The sequence below is a fragment of the Sminthopsis crassicaudata genome, chromosome 2, assembly GCF_048593235.1.
Source record: "Sminthopsis crassicaudata isolate SCR6 chromosome 2, ASM4859323v1, whole genome shotgun sequence".
Taxonomy (NCBI): domain Eukaryota; kingdom Metazoa; phylum Chordata; class Mammalia; order Dasyuromorphia; family Dasyuridae; genus Sminthopsis; species Sminthopsis crassicaudata.
In genome coordinates, this window is record NC_133618.1 from 481976054 (window position 1) to 481992377 (window position 16324).

General features: G+C 34.4%; 1 protein-coding gene across 4 annotated transcripts in view; it reads left to right on the plus strand.

Moving 5' to 3' along the window:
- PHKB (phosphorylase kinase regulatory subunit beta) overlaps positions 1–16324 on the plus strand; it is a 254654-nt gene that overhangs the window by 17842 nt on the left and 220488 nt on the right. For all 4 annotated transcript variants that reach the window (XM_074293309.1, XM_074293310.1, XM_074293312.1 and 1 more), the window contains 2 exons: positions 12705–12794; positions 14547–14685. In XM_074293309.1, coding sequence (XP_074149410.1) covers positions 12705–12794; positions 14547–14685 — 229 coding nt within the window. The remainder of the gene's footprint in view (positions 1–12704; positions 12795–14546; positions 14686–16324) is intronic.

The window sequence follows — 16324 nt, forward strand, 5'->3', positions numbered from 1 at the left end:
TTCTACCTTTTGAATGCTCAATATAATTATAGATATGTTGTGAAAGTTTTCTGGCTCTTGCCCCCAGATTAAATCTATTAAGATGATTTGTTTCCAAATCATTGAGTCCTCTAAAAAGAAATTTCAAAGGCATGGATAGTAATTATGCATGAGAAATTCAAGCATATTTTGAACATTGGTAGGATGGCTTAAATATATTTTTCTTTAGGGTGCTGGCTTAGAATACAACATTCTTCTGGGATGTAAAGTCTGGCATGTTTGTTCAGAAACCATAAACTAAGCTAAGAAATCCAGATTGAAGAGACACAAATCAATCAATAACCATTTATTAAACACCTGCTACGTGTCAGACATTGTGCAAAGTGCTAGGAATACAAAATAAAGGCAAAAGACATTCTCTGCCTTAAGGAGCATATCATCTAATGGAGGAGACCACATACAAACAAATATATACAAAGCGAGCTATAAAGAGATAAATGGCTATTTATTGGAAGGAAGGCACTGGAAGTAAAAGAATTTGGGAAAGGCTTCCTATAGAAGATAGAATTTAGTTGGGATTGCAAGGAAGCCAGGAAGGTCAGTAAACAGAGTAGAGGAAGGACAACATTCTAGGGATAGGGGACAGATAGTGTTGAGAGAGAGAATGTCTTGTTTGTAGAACAGTCAGGAAGTCAGTGTCACTGGACTGAAAAGCATATGTTTAGGAGTAAGGTATAAGAAAATTGGAACGGTAGGGGAGGACTCAATTATGAAGGACTTTAATTGCAATATTTGTTTGTATTCCTGTATTTTATCCTAGAGATAATAGAAAGCTACTGGAATTTATTTAGAGAATATTTAGAAACATGATCAGACCTCTGCTTTAGGAAAATAACTTTAGTGGCTAAAGGATGGTTTGGAGTAAGGAGAAACTTGAAGCAGGCAGGTCCAATAGGCAGGTGCTATTGAAGTATGGGGTAAAGAAGGCTGCAGTGAAGTGGTGGTAGTACCAAAGCAGAGAAGGGGGATATACACAAAAGATGTCGCAGGGGTGAAATTGATAGGCCTTGGCAACATATTGGATACAGAAGGTGAGAGATAAAGAATAATTCCTAGGTTGGGAGGGAACCTAAGGGACTAGGAGGATAGTGATGTACTCTGAAGTTACAAGGAAGACAGGAAGTAAGTTTTAAGGGAAAAGATGATAGGTTCTGTTCTGGATAGGTAAGCTTACTATGTCTATTGAATATCCGGTTTGAGATGTCTGAAAGGCTTTTGAAGATGAAATTCAGCAGAGAGGTTAGAAAAGGATAGGTAAATTTCACAATTTTATAAGCATGATGATAGTAATTAAATTTATGAGAATCCAGGATAAAACCTTGAAGGACACCTAGATTAGAGGATGTGCTTTAGATGAGGATTCAGTAAAGAAGACTGAGAAGAAGCAGTCAAATAGGTGGGAGTACCAGGAGAGAGTGTGGTCTTGAAATCCTAGAGAAAATAAATGGATTGTTTTACACTTGAATACATTCAATACATATTGAATACATCAGAATTTGAAAGTTAATGACATTCACAAAATAGAGGTCTAGAATTTTTTTTAATTTAATCTTTTTCCCCAAGGTCTAGATATTTTTTCAAATCCTTTCAATCCTCTCAAATCTTTCCAAAATAGGAATTACACCTGAGACAAAATAACAATTTCAACCATATTGATGATCTAGGACAGCAAAAACTCAAAAGTAAACATTCAATGAACAAAAGCAGAGAAGACTAACCCTTTACCCCCACCTTGCTTTCTCTGTTCTTTGTTTTCTTCCCCCCCACCCATCCATCATGCTCCTTGCAGTAGAGTTACACAAAACTGTAGCGAGCTGTCATCTCCAGAAGCTGCCGGATTGCTCTCTGGGAAAAGATCTGCTGTGTCTACTCAAATCTCTCAGATTCTTCTTCCTGTAGAGAACCGTTGTCTCCAGGCAGTTGCCGTTAACTCTTGTCCAGAGAAGTGACTTCCCTTCCTGCAGAGAGCCCCATCAAGCCTGATGTAATGCAAAGACTTCTCCTTGGGCGCCAAATGTAAAGTTCTGATCGTCTCTCAGTTGTAATCCTTCTCTGGGAGGAGGTTTCTTTCCCGTATAATCTTTTCCTCTATGAGCAGGTTTCTTGAGAGGCTTCTGGAGCCTCCAGCCAGCCTCTTCTTCTTCCTGAATCCTGGCTCTGAATCTCCTCCAGCTCTTGTCCTTCCCCAATCCAGAGTGCTTGTCCAAGCCCAATGTTGCCTCTTTTATCCTCCCAGAGAATTGGTGTGGGATAATGCAAGGGCTTCTGGGAAGAAGTACTCCAACCAATGAGCTTGCTCCTCTTATAATCTGAGCCAGAGAACTATCAAGTCAACATGAGTTCTCACCTTGTAATTTTCCAGACAACCTGAATTCTCACCTTGTCATTGTCCAGACAACCTGAGTTCTCACCTAGTAATCCTAACACAAAACCACTGATCCTTTAACATCTCCCCACACCACATTCCCATTTTCCCAGTGCGATAGTAATCCAACCAGCAGAAATTTATTGAAACATGGGGCAGCTAGGTGGTGCAGATAGCACCATCCCTGAAGTCAGGTTGAACTGAATTCAAATCTGGCCTTAGACATGTAACACTTCCTAGCTGTGTGTGTGACCCTGTGCAAGTCACTTAACCCCAATTACCTCAGAAAAAATATTAAGAAATAATAAATAAATTTATTTATTGAGAAACAGCAGTACTCTGTGTCATAACAAAACTTGACCAGATAATGTGGTCCAATATATACTTGATCTAGTTCTGCCTCCCCAGAAGTTACTTGGGGCAGAGACTTAGGAAGATCCACCATAAATTAATTATTGAGCAAGGGAGAAAATTTAGACAGCTTTGAGATCTAGCCCCTTGGGAAACTCCTTTAAAACCAAAGGAGTCAGAAAGTGAACAATGGGGAAGAATAAGAAAAAAAAAAAAAACTGAAATCATCAAAGATCTCAGAAGAGAGAAAATTGGCTGTAAGACCTTGAATAATCAGATGAACTGATGGGAAGATGTTGAATCATTTCAGTCACATCCAATTCTTTGTGATCCCATTTTGGCAGAGATGGTAGAGAGGTTTGCCATTTCCTTCTCTAACTCATTTTACAGATGAGAATTGAGAAATAGGATTAAATGACTAGACCAGTGTCACATAGCTAGTAAATGTCTCAGGCAAGATTTGAACTCATAGATAAATCTTCCTGACTCCAAGCTTGATGCTAAATCTATTATTCCATCTTCCTGTCCAGTATATGAGATATTATAACAGAAGGTGGTGGATTGACTGCTAAGTTACAGGAAATTTAGTTACCTATGAAGAAATATTGCAAGACAAAGGAAAATGAACCAGGATCCCATAAGGCTGGATTCAAAAGAGAACATGATCACAGGAAGATGTTTGTAAAATAGCTTAAAAATAGGATTTGTAATTTGTGCAGTAAAGATAATTAGCAGAATAGCAAAACATGATTCTATGGTAGCAAGTCTGAACACAGAAACTAAAGAGAGTAATAACTTACTTGGATTGCAAGTATACAGAAATGAAGGGCAGTATTGAAGAAGAGAAACAAAACACAATGTTTTAAAAAAAATTATTCTCTCTACATAGGTAAAACATATTGTTCTCAAAGATAGGCTATTTAAAGACAACTCTCAGAAGAAAATTAAAACATCCTGAATATCATGTTTCAATAAATACTATAAGAAAACTGCCCAGAACTTCTGAACCCAAAATACAAAATGCCAGTGAAAAGGCTTCAAATATCACCTTCCAAGGAAAAAAAGCTTACAACTATCCAAATTTAATAATTTCTTTGACAAATAGCAATTTCTACAAGTGGCTGTGAAAAGACTTTGTGTGTGTGTGTGTGTGTGTGTGTGTGTGTGCGCGCGCGCGCATGTGCGTGCAGGCAATCTGAGTAACAAGATTTTCTGTGCTCACCAGAAACCTCAAGAGGGAATGAGGTAAAGTATTTTGAAGAGCAATGGAGTTTAAGATTCATTCCAAGGTGACCTGCAAATCTGAGAATAACTATAAATAAAAAAAAGATGAACATTGCAATAAAAAACTTATTTGAAACATTCCTAGAAAGAAAAATCAGACTAGAAAGAATTATTTGTGCTTCTAATATCCCAGACAAAAGAAATCCAAAAAAGGTCAGCAAATACAGCTAGGAATAACAACAAAACAGCAGAGACCAATAAGAGACTTCTTTCTAAAGCTGTATGAGGACATAAGGATAAAAGCAGAAGTCAAATAGAAGGATGGTAGATAAACAGGCCTGAAACATTATAGAGTAAATCTCATTACACTACCTATCTCTAGTAATGAATCATTGTTGGCTTTTTAAAAAACAAAATTGCAAAATAACAGAGAACCTAAAAACAGGCAGAAAAGAGAATGTGATGTTTCTCTGAATCAAGTCAGACTCATAATGAAATTCATCCAAGAAATTAGTCTTCATAATCAAGTTGGATTTATACTAGGATTGCAAAGATGGTTCAACCTTGGGAAAATAATCAACATAATTAGGGATGTTATGTTAAAAACAATTTGGATTTGTAGGCCGCAAAATTTTCTAATATATACTTTATTTCTATATGAGAAGAAAATGTAAGAGACAATAATAGAAGAAATACCATTCCTGATAACTACAAGGTACATAAAGTATTTGGGAGTCAGTATATTAAAACATAGGAAATAGTTGTATATCTTTATATACAAAGAAATAAAGAATAGCTTAAAAATCTGAAAGAATAATCATTGCTCATGCCAATATAATAAAAATGACAATACTACCAAAGTTAGACTAATTCTTAATTCTATACCAAATTTACAAAAGGATTGAACTTGAAGAACTTGCAATTTGATAAAATAACAATGAATTCATTTAGAAAAATAAAAGATCTAGAATATCAACAGGAAAGATGAAGTACAGTCTATGTAATCCTTATATGTAATCCCCCAAGTCCTTCCCAGAGAATCCATTCAGTTTTCTACAGATTTTCCTCTAGATTTTTCAACATTTCTTTGTTACCAGTAGATTTGAACTTTCGTATCTTCTCTCTTATATGATCACACCAATTACTTTTTTTTAAAATGCTTTCTTGATGATAACTTTTTGCATGCAAATAAATTTTGATAATGTGCCTCTAACCTGAGTAATACCTCTTGTTCATCTCTCTGTTACTCTTCATGTCAACTTCAATCTTATTAAGGTGTTTAGTGAGCTATCATACATTTTCAGGTGCTACAATAGTGAACTCTAATTTGTATTTATTTCTGAACTTAGATGTGATAGATGTGATCCCATTGATGTTGGTACTTTTTCCAGCAAGGAGATAGATTGTAACTTACTTACATTTTTAACCTCTGTGACTTATATTCATGCCCTTCTCCAATACTTCCAGAAGTAGTTCACCCAGTACATTGAGGATATTTTTCTAGGTGTCTTAAAATTAACTGGATAGCAGTGTGGCCTACAGGATGTTTATTTGTTATATATCACTCTTGTTTTATGACCTTCTCCTTTCTTAGTTCTACATCATCCTAATGATTTTCTTTATGTGGCTTGCACATTATTAACTATTGGTTAATATGCAGCAACCACTTATCTTCACCATAAATATTTCCATTGTCTTTTGTGTAATCCACAGTTTTGATTCTTTAGACATTGGGATTCATAGACATAGCATCACTAAATAAGTAATTTGAAAAAATATTAATTTCTGTTTCAGAGAAAACCTGACTCATTGAAAGTGCTGCGCAAAATACTAAGTGCCATCTCGTCTATATTTTTCTTGTTTAATTCTGGGTTCAGCTTATTGTCCATCTGCACTTATTATTCAAGATAATATCTACTGACAGACTAGCTTATTTATTCTTTTCATTTTTGGTATTAGTAATGTGGTTTCTTCTTTTAAAAAAGTCAAATTAACCAGTGGTTTATTTATTTTAATCATTTTTCATAAAATCAAACCCTGGTTTTAATTATTAGTTCAATTATTTATTGATTGATTTCAATTTTGTGATTTTTTCCTTTAATTTTAAAAATTTACATTTTAGATTTGAATTGGAGATTTTAAATTTTTTCTAGTTTTTAAAATTTTATACCTACTTCATTGATCTGAACTTTATTTTATTAATGTAAATGTTTAAACATATAAAGTTTCCTCCAAGATGCATCCCACAAATTTTGAAATGTTGTATCATTGTTGTTATTATCTTTATTGAAATTATCAATCATTTTTATGATTTGTTCTCTGAGCTCTTTTTTCTTCAGGATTATATTTTGGGGGTAGCTAGATGGTGCAATGAATAGAGCCCTGGCCCTGAATTCAGGAGGACCTGATTTCAATGCTGGCCTCACACATATAATATTTCCTAGCTGTGTGACCCTGGAGTTATCAGGAAGCTACTTGAATTATTGAGTAGGAAGTTGTCAGACCTGTGCTTTAATAAAATCACTTTAGTGGCTGAATGAAAGATTGATTGTTATGGGGACAGTCTTACAGACCTACCAATAGGCAATTTTTTTCCTTTTTTTTCAAAGAGGCAATTGGGGTTAAGTGACTTTCCCAGGGTCATACAGCTAGTAAATGTTAAGTGTCTGAGGCTGGAATTGAATTCAGGTCTTCCTGACTCCACAGAAGTATTCTATCTATTACATTGTCTAGCTGCCCCCTACCAATAGTCTATTGCAATAATCTATATGTGAGCTAATGAGGGCCTTTGCTAAAATGGTGGCAGTGTCAGAGGAGAGAAGGAGATGTATTCAGCAGATGTTACAAAGGTGAAATTGATAGTCTTTGGCAACAGATTGGTAGAGCGAATGAGAGTGTAAAGCCAAGGACTTCTAGATTAGGAGCTTGAGAGATTGTGAGGATGGTGATGCACAGTGAAGCAATGAGGAGGTTGAGGGAATAGGGTATAATGAGAAAGATGATGAATTCTGTTTTGGACATGTTTGGTTTATAATGTCTATTAGACATCCAGTTTGAGATGTCTAAAAGACAGTTAGAAATGCAAAATTGAAGATCACAGAAAGGTCTGTGGCAAGATAAGTAAATTTGACATGAATCAGCATAGAGATCCATGGGAACTGATAAACTGTCCAAGAGAAATAGGAAAGAGAAAAAAGGAAAAGAGGGGAAGAGAACCTAGGACAGATGTTGAGGGACACCTGTGCTTAAAGAATGTGTTTTGGATGAGTATCTGTTAAAGGACACTGAAAAAGGACAGTTACATAGGAAGGAAGAAAACTAGAATAGAGTTGTGTATTGAGAACCTAGAGAGAAGAGAGTATCAGGGAGGAAAAGATGATCAATAGTGTCAGAGGTTTCAGAGATCAAGGAAAATGTGGATTGAGAAAGTGGCAATGGATATGACATGTAAGCAATCACTGATAAATGGAGAAAGCAGTTTTGGGGGCTATAATGTTGGAAGCCAGATTGTAAGGGATTAATTTGAGAGAGAGAAGAGAGAAAGTGGAGGTATCTATTGTAGATATTCTTTTTGAAATATTTAGCTATAAACAGCAGAAGAGATATAAGATGATAATTTGAAGAGATGGAAGAATCAAGTGAGGGTATTTTTCTTTGTTTTACAGTGAGAGAGAGGAGATGGGATGGAAAGAGACCATTTAAATAGGTAGAGAAGGTTAACCTTGGTAAGGAGTAAGACCACTTCATAATGTGAGACAGTGAAGAAAGAGATAGTGGCATATGATATCTGAGTGATGGGACAAAAGGAAGAGGGGAGAAAAGAGAGTTCATAAAAAAAAAAAAAAATTGGCTCATTGTTTTTCCCTGTAAAATATGAGGTAAGGATTTAATGTCATGGTTTCTATTTACCTTTAGTTTCTTTTTCTATTGTACTAGAGAGTTAAAAATTCACTCTTTCATACAATTATATTCTTTTTTCAGACTTTGTTAATCTTGTTAATATGTTTTTAATTTGCATTTTGGAATATCATATTACAACATTTTCTTTCTTTTACAGTAATTTGTGCCAAGTCATATGTGATCTTCATGTACTTCATTAATAGTTAATCATTTTTTTTTGGCTGTTTATAATTTTTTTTTTTTTAAACTTTGAAGTGCTGGATTTCTACTGATATTTCTGGGTGTTTTCCATTTTGTCTTTCTGTAAGAAAAAATCTATATAATGTTTATATTTATCTATCTACACATATATTTCATTTTTACTTTGCTACTTGGTTCTAATCTAGGCAAGTTTTTCTTTTATTAATGATTTCTCGAGACATAATATCTAGTCTTTTTATTGGGTCATGATTTTCAGGGATTCTGAAGATCCTTAAATTTTCTCTCTTGAACCTGTTTACCACATCATTTAAAAAATAGTATCCAATTATTTTTTTTTCCTTTTTTGAATTGTGTCAAATATTTATTTTCTAATGGAGTTAATAAGTTCCATTTTCTCCATTCTATTTTCCATTTCTTTTCTTTTTTCTTTCTTTTTTTTTTTTTCCTGCTACAGCAATTGGGGTTAAGTGACTTACCCAGGGTCACACAGCTAGGAAGTATTAAGTATCTGAGACCAGATTTGAACTTAGGTCCTCCTGACTTCGGGGCCAGTGCTCTATACACTGTGCCACCTAGCTGCCCCTCTCCATTCTATTTTTCAAAGAATTACTTTGGTAGGATTTTTTTACCCTCTAGTCTGTGCTATATTCCTTTCATTTTTTTCCTTCCTGAGCTCTCATTTAATTTCTTATTAAAAAAAACAAGAAACAAAAAAAAACAAAACAAAAAAACCACAACTTCATCTTCCATTTTTCCTGTCTTGTAGTATGTTTTCTAGAGCCCCCAAGTTGGGGGACAAAGCATACCATTGCTTTCTAGAGCCCCCATGCCGGGGTGCCACAATATAGTGTCTGGATTAGCTCTCCAAAGAACCTTGAGACCAGCCTGAGTCCTTGGTCTTAGTGGAGGAGTGAAGGAGGCAGTAGTAGACCCACGAGGTTGGTTAAAGATGGAATCCTTATTTCAAGTCTTCTCAGTCCTTAAACAGTATGATTACATCACTACAGTACACTGAACATGTGCCAAGTGTAGAACCATTACATTAACATATCACACTAAGTATATGCCAGCTAGAGTGATTACATCATTACATCACACAAAGTATATGTGAACTAGAAAATCATTATCTCATCAATCACACTTGAGTAAGTACTTAACTATAGGCACCCTGCTGTAAGTAAACCTGTTTTAAGTTTACCTTTCCCAGAGTTCTCCCACTATTTATAGTTCTCTATACTGTCTGGTCATACATTTCTTTTTAGGTGAGCCTTTTTTCCCTCTGAGGCTCTAATTGTGGTTGCTGTGGGGTACTTGCTCCAGGGATTATCTTCTAGGCTTCTTTTAGTGAAAAGATATTTCCTATTTGTGTGTTGTGTTTTATTCTTTATCTCTTATTTTCACCTTGAGATTTGTGACTTTGTGCTCAGTCCAGTCTTCTTGGATGGATGGAGAGACCTAGTTTGGTCCTGTCTCTTTTTTTATCTATGTGCTTTTGCCTCTGCTGGTATAAGTAGATTGGCTCACATTATTCCCCAACCTCTTAAACTTTGTCTTTTGAGCTCTTGGTGGTCCACTGCTATTCTTGGTCTCCAGCTAGACCATCTCCTTCTTATACTACAAGTTGACATATTCCTTGGTGTAGTCCCTGGTAAGTTTCAGCCGGTGGTTGTTGGTTTCGGTGGTCTTGGACTGCCTGCAAAGCATAGATACCAGTATCTAGGTGTTGAGTTGGCCCTATTTTCTACTTGAGCTCCTAATGGTATGAGGACTGCATAGCCAGGTTTTGTCAACCTGAGCAGTTACATGTGTAGACTCTACTTGTGCCTTATTCTCTTCTAACAAGCTGGTTTGTAGATATGGCTTTAGTTGCCTAGTCCTATATTGGGCTTATTGCCTTTTTCCTCATAGCCTGTTTGAATTTGAGTTTGCTAGTGGTATCTTGTTCTGGCTTCCCTGTTGTTCCTTTTTACGTACGTCTGTTGGCTTCCTGCTGTCTTTATATACTATGTTTTTTTCCATTTTATCATTCATCTTGTGGAAATCCTTTTTAACTATTTATGAAGGCTTATGTGGGAGAAGTGTGCATTTCTCCATTTAGTTGAACTTGCCAATTTGACTAAAAATCTCATTTGGTTCCTTAACAGTAATCCAAAAGGGAAGTACTGGCCCCAAATATTAGCTCCTAGCAGTGCTTTTATGCCTCTGCTCTATCTGGCTATTTCATTTATGTTTGTTGAGGGATCATTTGGCATAGTGAGACCAATGTTGGAGGCTTTTTTTCTTCTGTTACTGTTAGCTTCCAGGTGTCATGTTGTACTGAAATGACAGCCTAGGCCATACCTATCCTAGTTGTGATGATAGACTGCCCATTCTTCATCAGAATGTCATTCCAGCTTTCCTCCATTAAAAACCCTGGTTATGTACAGACATCCCATTACCCAAGAACAGGGCATTATTTTTTTTTCAAAGGTTGTTCACACAGCAGAAAGTAAAAAGATTGCTTCTTTGAATGTGTGAGTCTTTCTGTGACACTTCTAAAATCTTGGCTTTAAGACATCATACCTGTCATAGTAATTTTAGGAGTAAAATGCTTTGATTTTCTTTTAAGGCAGAGCCTTAGTAAATCTAAAAAAATCCATGCCACTCGCCTTTTTTGAGTTGTATTTGCATTTTATTTTGATTGTGCGGCATTTGTTACTTGAATGTAAAGTATATTAATTTTGACCTTATGATCTTTGTGATATTTAAGTGCTTTTAGCAAGAAGAGACATAATATTTAGTTCCTATACCTTGATGTTGTGCTGTCTTCCTCTCATTTCTTTTGCAAAGAAAGTATAGCAGTCAAGCATGTAATATTCAGTAGAGGCTTTGTAGCAAATTATTGTAATTACACTATATTCTGTACTCTGGGAACATTAGTGCTATCAAAACACCTTTTGGTAGTTTTCAGGGCAGAGAAACACAAAAGTCCATATTATGGCCCTCATAACAGGATCTGATAACCTCTTAGTACATAGCAAAAGTAAGAAAGGTTAGTACAAGAAAAGATGAAATGATTGGCTGACTGTCATTGGAATGGTTGATCACCATTTTTTTCCTTTCTATTTTTTTTTTTTAAGAGATTAGTGAAGAGAGACGTCATGGGTTTTTTCCCCTTTTATAATGTTTGCCACATTTTATTATTATTATAAGTTCTTATAAAAATATTTTATTATGAGTGACAAATAGCAGTAAATGTAAATATTTCTGTGTACTTGGAAAAGAATAAGAGGATTATATATGAAACAGAAACTATTTTATATAGCTTATTTTTTAAAAATTACATAACAAATTTAACAGAATAGTATTGATTTTTGGCCTATTTGTGTCCATTTTTGAATTTCTTTTCATGTTTTAAAATGATTCTTTAAAAAAAGTTTCACTGAATTTTTTATTTATTATTTTGCTATGAGTGCTATGAGCACTCTCTCCTTTCCCTCTGCCTGTCTCCCCTTTCTACCCTCACTCCTCCCTTAAATCCATTCCTCATATCAAATTTAGCAAAAAAAAAAAAAAAAAAAAAAAAAAAAATCTATACATTGGCTGTGTCTGAACAATGTATTTCATTCTGTACTTTACCTCTCTGCTAAGAAGCAGGAGACATGATTCATTCCTAATCAGATTGCTTTAATCATGACTGGTCATTGCATTGATCCAAATTGTTCAGTCTTTCAAATTTATTTTTCTTTGTAATATTGGTATATTTGATATATAATTGGTTTTCCTGGTTCTCTCAACTTACTTTTGCCTTAGTTGTAAATCTTCATTTTCTCTGAATCTGTCCTTTTTACAATTTAATATACCTCAATATTTCATTTTAATTATAAATTATAATTAGTTTATCCCTTTTTTAGCTTCTGGGCTATAACAAAAAGTGCTGTTATAAATAGCTTTGTGCATATGGATCCTTTCCCTGTATCTTTGATTTGGGGGTATTAGTTCAGTAGTGTTATTTCTAGGTCTAAAATTTACTGAACAATTGGATATAATTCCAAATTATTTTATAAAATGTCTCAACAGATTGACAGCTCCACCAACATTTCATTAGATTTCCTGTTTTCCTATAGCACTGCCATCAATTATCATTTTTCTTTTTTGTAATTTTTGCCATTTTGACAGTTGTGAAGTGGGATTTAAAGTTAATTTAATTTGCAATTCTTTTATTACTACTAATTTGGTACATTTTCCCCTATAGCTCACATTTCTTTTGAAAACTGGGAGGTTTTTATTTCTTCTAATTAATTGTATTAAATAGAGACATTATTTAAATTTCTTTTAATAGCATCTACAGATGCTTTTCTCAAAGAAATCTCAGAAAGTCTTTAAGTCATATTTTTATGGCTAACACATGAATTTTACGAATTTTAGAGTTTAGAGTAAAATGAATACACAATTAAATATTGAGTTTTCACAGCATTAAATGTTTAAGCATAATATTATTAATGTCTCTTTTTTTCCCAAAGGTCAGTTGCTCTATAATGAAATAATTTGCTTGACAATGAAATAGCTAGTAAGTGCTAAGTTGTGATCATGTGATTCTTTTTATGTATTTTCTGAATGAAAATATGGATTTTTCATTTTTTAGGCTCAGTTTATGAACCTCTTAAAAGTATTAACCTTCCAAGACCTGACAATGAAACTCTGTGGGATAAATTGGATCATTATTACAGAATTGGTAAGCAAAGAATGGGGAATAAGTGTTTTGAATATCCCTATTTTAGTAGGTACTTTTTACATATTTATTCTATCTTTTTCTTTGAAAGTATTGTTTCTGACATCTGGTTTATTGGGTCTTTTATGCACTAAGAAGGAATATTCCAATAACTCAAGGTTCTGTTTTATCAAGAGTATGAACTGCCTCTACCAATAGAGATTACAACCCTTATAACACTTTGTAGATAGACTTAGAGTGGCTATTCCTATAAATAGGGGCTTCTTGGGAGTAGGAATTGGGTTGGTTTTGACCTCAATTATGCATATGTATGTATATGCATATCTTTATGTATGTACATAAGCACTAGTGAGTGCAGCTTCTTCAATTAATCTTTCCCTGATCCCTCAATTTTTTGTGTTCTCGTCCTCTTTAAATTACCTTCTGTTTAATAATTTGTAAATGTTTTTCTCCTAATAGATTATCAATTTTACAGTATGAATTGTTTGAATTTTGCTTATTGTTCTGAGCATCTATCACAATGTTTTGTACATAAAAAGCATTTAACAAATGTATTTCAATTGCATTGAATTGAAGTGTGTGCCTGTGTAAAATTATAAAAATCCCTTGGGACATAGTTCTGCTTTATTGAAATTATTAATAAAAATGCTGCAAATTAGCAACTTAAAGTATTTACCTCTCGGCACTGAAATAATTTTGTTTGGAGAAAAAAGGAGCTTCCTTTTTTCAAGGCTTAAATTCTATTGAAGAACAGAATATTCTAAACACTGAAAAAGTGTTTCATCAGTTTTGATAACAAAAACTAGGTTTTATTTAATGTATTTTGGAGGAATATAGCATTCATCCATTTAGAGACTAAAAAATAAAAATTAAAAAGCTGTTATGAAATACCATTATGTATGTTTGCATTCCAATTTTTAGGCCTTTTAAACAGAAACAGAATCAGAAACTAACTTCAACCTGCTGTTTATTTAAATGAAACTTTAAGGAAATACCTGTTTACATGATGCTGTTGATTATTTGAGAGTGATTCTAAAGTGCCGAAACTGATTCTATATGATGTATTAAACAAAATTGATCTCCTAGTGTGAAGGACAGGGACAAAACACTTCTTCATTTGACAAAGCACCTGAAGTTCTGGGTTCTTGTTTGATCTATTGACATTTTATCATTTTGTAGGTTCATTGCTTTTGCCATCCCTATAGAGAAAGTGACAGTCCAATTTACTCATTGCCATTCACAGTGGCAGTAGCAAACTTATGCTGCTTTTTGCCATTCATCTATTTCAGGCTTTTCTCACTGAAACTGATTTGTTTCCTTAGTTGGAGAGGTATTTTGAATTGACTTCTAATGGGTAATTCTCAACTATTCAACCCTTTTGGAATTGTCAGCAAGGTTACTGACAAAAGAACATCAGTGAAGGAGACCAAGCAGTCATGTTAACTTCTAAATTCATCTATCTAGGCTTTGGTACTGCTAAAGCGTATTTAACTCTTTTCTAGCTTACCATGGTTTCAAAGGGAAGAGAAAGAAATCCCATTTAAACTGAAGTGACTTTGAAATGATTTTTTCATTAACAAAAGTTTTATGGTAGGGGGAAAAAAAAAACTCATTTCAATGTTATTTTCTATGTAATTAGCAATTAAAAAAAAACTTAGGAAAACAGGGTATTATTCTAAAAATAGGGTATAAACATTTTTGCCAAAGAAAATGGATGGACTTTTTATTCATTTTGGATCATGTTTCCAATTTCAGTCAAATCAACGGTGCTGCTATATCAAAGTCCAACTACTGGTCTCTTCCCCACAAAAACTTATGCTGATGACCAGAAGGCCAAAGTTCAAGACAGCCTTTACTGTGCTGCCAGTGCCTGGGCATTAGCACTTGCATATAGGTAAGTGAGTTTCCTTAACTTGTAACTCTTATACAAGTGAATTATTACCTGCTAGCAGATCCTGTTTGGAAGCTCTTTGCATTTGGTTATTTGCATTGGCAGTTTTCCAGGACACTGCATTTAAGATTATCTAAATTTCCTTCCATGTTTTCACAATTCACCACCCTAGATCTCTGCCTTATATGACATTTTTGAGGATAAAACTGGCCACAACTTGATTCTGGACTCTTTCCCTCAAGTTTAGTGGAGTCCCATTTCCTAATGCCAATACACACATATTCCCTGCCCCGTTCTTTCTTTTCCTCACTTATCTGACCCAGGGATCCAGAGTATTGCTGTGTTGCTATTGCAGCCTTAACAAATTTCTGCTTTTTGGATTTGGGAGATCTGTGGCACTGGAAGTAGAGACAGAGATCAGGATATAGAGTTGAGTTTTCTGCTTGAGCCAAACCCTATTGAAGCATAGAATACTGCCACAGGACTATCAAAGCCTGAGGAAGTTTCTGTCACTTTAATTCTGGATCTTGAAGATACTGGAAGAAAGAAAGTAGGCTTGGGGTATAGGACTAAATTATGTTGCAAACTCGTGGGTTATTTTGCGCAACCTTTCTGCTAGGAGCAAATGGGTTTTATTGTAGACAATGGGAGAGGGGGTGATGAGAGAGCAAAAATTAAGCATTAGTGTTTTATCTTGTTTGGGTTCTTAGCATCCTGAACTAATGAAAGAGTTGAAATTGCTTAATTCTGGTATGTACTTTCTGCTCATGAAGAGAAGAGAAAGTGTCTTATCTGCCATCTTATTGGTCATGTCAAATCCTCTTATATATGAGTAAATTTGGACTAAGAGAAGAGAAGAGAGGTATCCCATAGTCACTTAACTGCTGAAAAGTAGGTTGGGCATTTGGAATCCAAGCTTCTTGACTCTAGAGCATAGGCTCTAGTGAATGCTACTTAGAATATTTTTGTCTTGCTCAGACCTTTGTTTCTATCATTGATATCTTTGGAGGAGGGGATATGCTCCTGGTATGATCTCTGGGTTAAAGGGACACAGAAAGTTTAGTTGTTTTTCTTACCTAATTCCAAATTGATAGTCAATAAGTTGGATCACTTCACCATGCCATAAGCAATATACCAGTGTCTTCCTATAGGCTCTCTAACATTGACTATCATTACCTTTTGTCTTTCTTGAAGAGTATAAAGTAAAATTTCACAGCTATTTTAATTAATTGTTAAAAGGATTTTAATAAATCCTTAACTTAATTAAGGATTTTTTTTTACTATTATTGATTAGCCATGTTTTCATGTAGTTTGCAGGTTGTTTTTTTTTTAAACAATGCTTATCTTTTGATCACTTTGCAATTTATATTGTATGTATCTAAGCTAAATTAAAGTCTGATGACTTTAAAAATATTTTTATTAAGATATTTTTTCTTTTGATATTGCCTGTATTTACCATTGAATCCTTCCCCTTCCTTTACCCAATGAGTCATTGAGTCCATCTAACAAAGAAAGTATTTTGCCAATATTTAAAAGCAAATATACGATTTCTTTTAAAGCAGATCTATTCCTGTTTTTCAGTTGTCTTTCTAATTCTCCCTTAGTTTATGTCTTGTATGCAAAAACTTTTAATTTCATGTCA